This window comes from Limulus polyphemus, unplaced genomic scaffold, assembly GCF_000517525.1.
Source record: "Limulus polyphemus unplaced genomic scaffold, Limulus_polyphemus-2.1.2 Scaffold12184, whole genome shotgun sequence".
NCBI classification, from domain to species: Eukaryota; Metazoa; Arthropoda; class Merostomata; order Xiphosura; family Limulidae; genus Limulus; species Limulus polyphemus.
This window is the reverse complement of record NW_013677794.1, coordinates 264-2,787: the sequence shown is the minus strand read 5'-3', so window position 1 is coordinate 2,787 and position 2,524 is coordinate 264. Positions and strand designations below refer to the sequence as shown.

General features: G+C 34.5%; 1 protein-coding gene across 1 annotated transcript; it reads left to right on the top strand.

Moving 5' to 3' along the window:
- Positions 1-931: 931 nt before the first annotated feature.
- Positions 932-2,259, top strand: LOC106476940 (surfeit locus protein 4-like; the record flags this gene model as incomplete). Its single annotated transcript, XM_013937553.1, has 2 exons — positions 932-994; positions 1,996-2,259. Coding segments are annotated over exons 1-2 (327 nt in total), but the record flags the coding sequence as incomplete, so codon positions are not given.
- Positions 2,260-2,524: the final 265 nt, after the last annotated feature.

Here is a 2,524-nt window from a genome sequence, read left to right as displayed (position 1 = left end):
GAGAACAAAAACGTTCTTTCAAAAGTCCAGAGGCTTGGTCATCATATCACTTGCCCACTTCTTTCTTCTGACTATGTTGGCAGGTCTTAATAAGGGCTTCCGCCTAGCTGCTTTGCAACGATAACCCAATCTGTGGAAAATATGTTGAACAGATTTCGGGCTCATCCCACCAACTTTGGCGACTTCTGCAGTCGTTAATCTGGGATCCATTTCGATGCTTCTCTTGACAGCCCTATTTGTCCTCTCCGATGGACCAGGACGACCCGGACGCTGCTCAGTTGTTTCCTTGCCGTGTTTCCCGAACTGCACGATGACTCTGTTGACTGTCGAAAGCGGGATTCCCAAATTCTGCGAAATTTGCCGCTGACTAATTGCACCATCTGCTTGACCAACTGTCCTTCCTCCTACAACATGCCTAGAACTCAAGGTTCTCTCGAATTGTCAGATTTTGTTAAATTATCTTGTGTATAAATGAAAATGGTCCGCACACTTAGTGCTCTGTGAACACAAATTAGTTAGCATGAATCAGTTAAATGACGAAAAATTAGGTGTCTATTTACTTGTGACCACTCAGTGTACACATATTTCACAATCAGTTTATAAACAACGCCAGTAGATGGCAGTTTAGAACGAAGTAGCAACACGTAGGTTCAAGTTTACAGAAAGCTAAGAATAACGCGGAAGTTTCAATCAGTTTGTGTACAAGTTGTGGACTTTTTTTTTTCTTTTTTTTTTGACAAATAAACATCATTATGTACAATACCAAAACAGTCACTAAGTTTATTTTATTTCCGATATTTAGTTACATCTATTCTAATAATTATACACAACGCTTTGGGAAGTAGGTTAGGTGTGTGTTCACTAACGTAACAGCAGGCCTACTTTTTAGTGTCTGTTAAGTTAGACGTCTTTCTGTCCTGAAACGTAAAGTATGGCTATTGTGAAAGTCAACCAGCAAGAGATATTAAGCAAGGCAGAGGATATTGCAGATAAGGTAAAAATACCGCAGTTAATATTATTTTTTGTTAAGTTTTAGTGGCTTGTGTAATCAAATTTCTATGCTAAACTACATTGACATTTAAACTGACCTACATCATGAAAGCGGTCAGCACGTGAATGACGTGTTGCCACGAGAGCGAGCAGGTGAAAATATTAAACGTTTTTACCATACGGAGAAGTAAAGTTTCAATGACGTACCTAATTATGGTGAATACATAAAACAAATTCTACTAATTACAGCATAAAACCAGTTTAACTAACATACAAAAAATATAATCCTATCCACCGTATTTAGTATAAGCCAAGTTAGAACAGTGAGTCTATATTACTTGTACTAGAATCATTGATAGTAATACTAACAGTCAACATTGAAATTACTGTAATTTAAAGTACGTGTGGTGAAACAAGAATAAGTAAACAACTAACATGTGTCTGACATTTTATATTGTTATATTAACACTTCATACGTACAACATTCCAGACTATACTATTTTAAATTATATTAACACTTCATACGTACAACGTTCCAGATTATACTATTTTAAATTATATTAACACTTCATACGTACAACGTTCCAGATTATACTATTTTAAATTATATTAACACTTCATACGTACAACGTACCAGACTATACTATTTTAAATTATATTAACACTTCATACGCACAACGTTCCAGACTATACTATTTTAAAGGAACCATAACATCAGTGATACATTTCCTTTAAAGCTTATAACTTGCATCTTTTTGATGCAGTTCGTTAATGTTTTTATAAGTAAAGATGAATAAAATAATGGATTATCAAATAAATATTTATTTCTTACTTCGACTATTAATTTTTGGAATATATATATACTATTTCCGTTGTTTCTCCGGGTTTTAATATGTATGTACATTTTTGGGTTATATACTATTTCCGTTGTTTCTCCGGGTTTTAATATGTATGTACATTTTTGGGTTTAGTTGTTTTACAACTATTTCTGTTTTGTTTTTTCAGGTACTAAAACAAAGCAAGTATTTTTTGCCATTCATAGCCCGATTATGCCTGATTAGTACATTTTTGGAGGATGGAATTCGTATGTGGTTCCAGTGGGATGATCAGAAGAATTATATCAATGCTTCTTGGGGTTGTGGTTGGTTTCTCGCAACATTTTTTGTGGGGTTTAATCTCGTTGGGCAGATTGGAGGTTCGTTCATGGTGCTGACACGATTCAGAGTGAACTATGCATGTGAAATGTTGTTTTTTATTGTTGTCCTTCAGGTAAGACGTACCTCTTAATAGCTAATTTTAACTACTACAGATGATTACAAAGTTTTCTTTTCTAAAAATCGCTAAAATTATCGAAACTTAAAACTACATCGTACCAAACATGAAAAATTACCTTAAATATGTGTTCAGTGTATTAAATAGTTGCAAGTTTGGATCATGTTACCACAAAATCATGTTCTGTACTTCGAAACCATCATAAGAGTAACAGTCAAATCCAAATGTTTGGTTGGGGTGCTGCTATTCTTCCTTCTAGTTT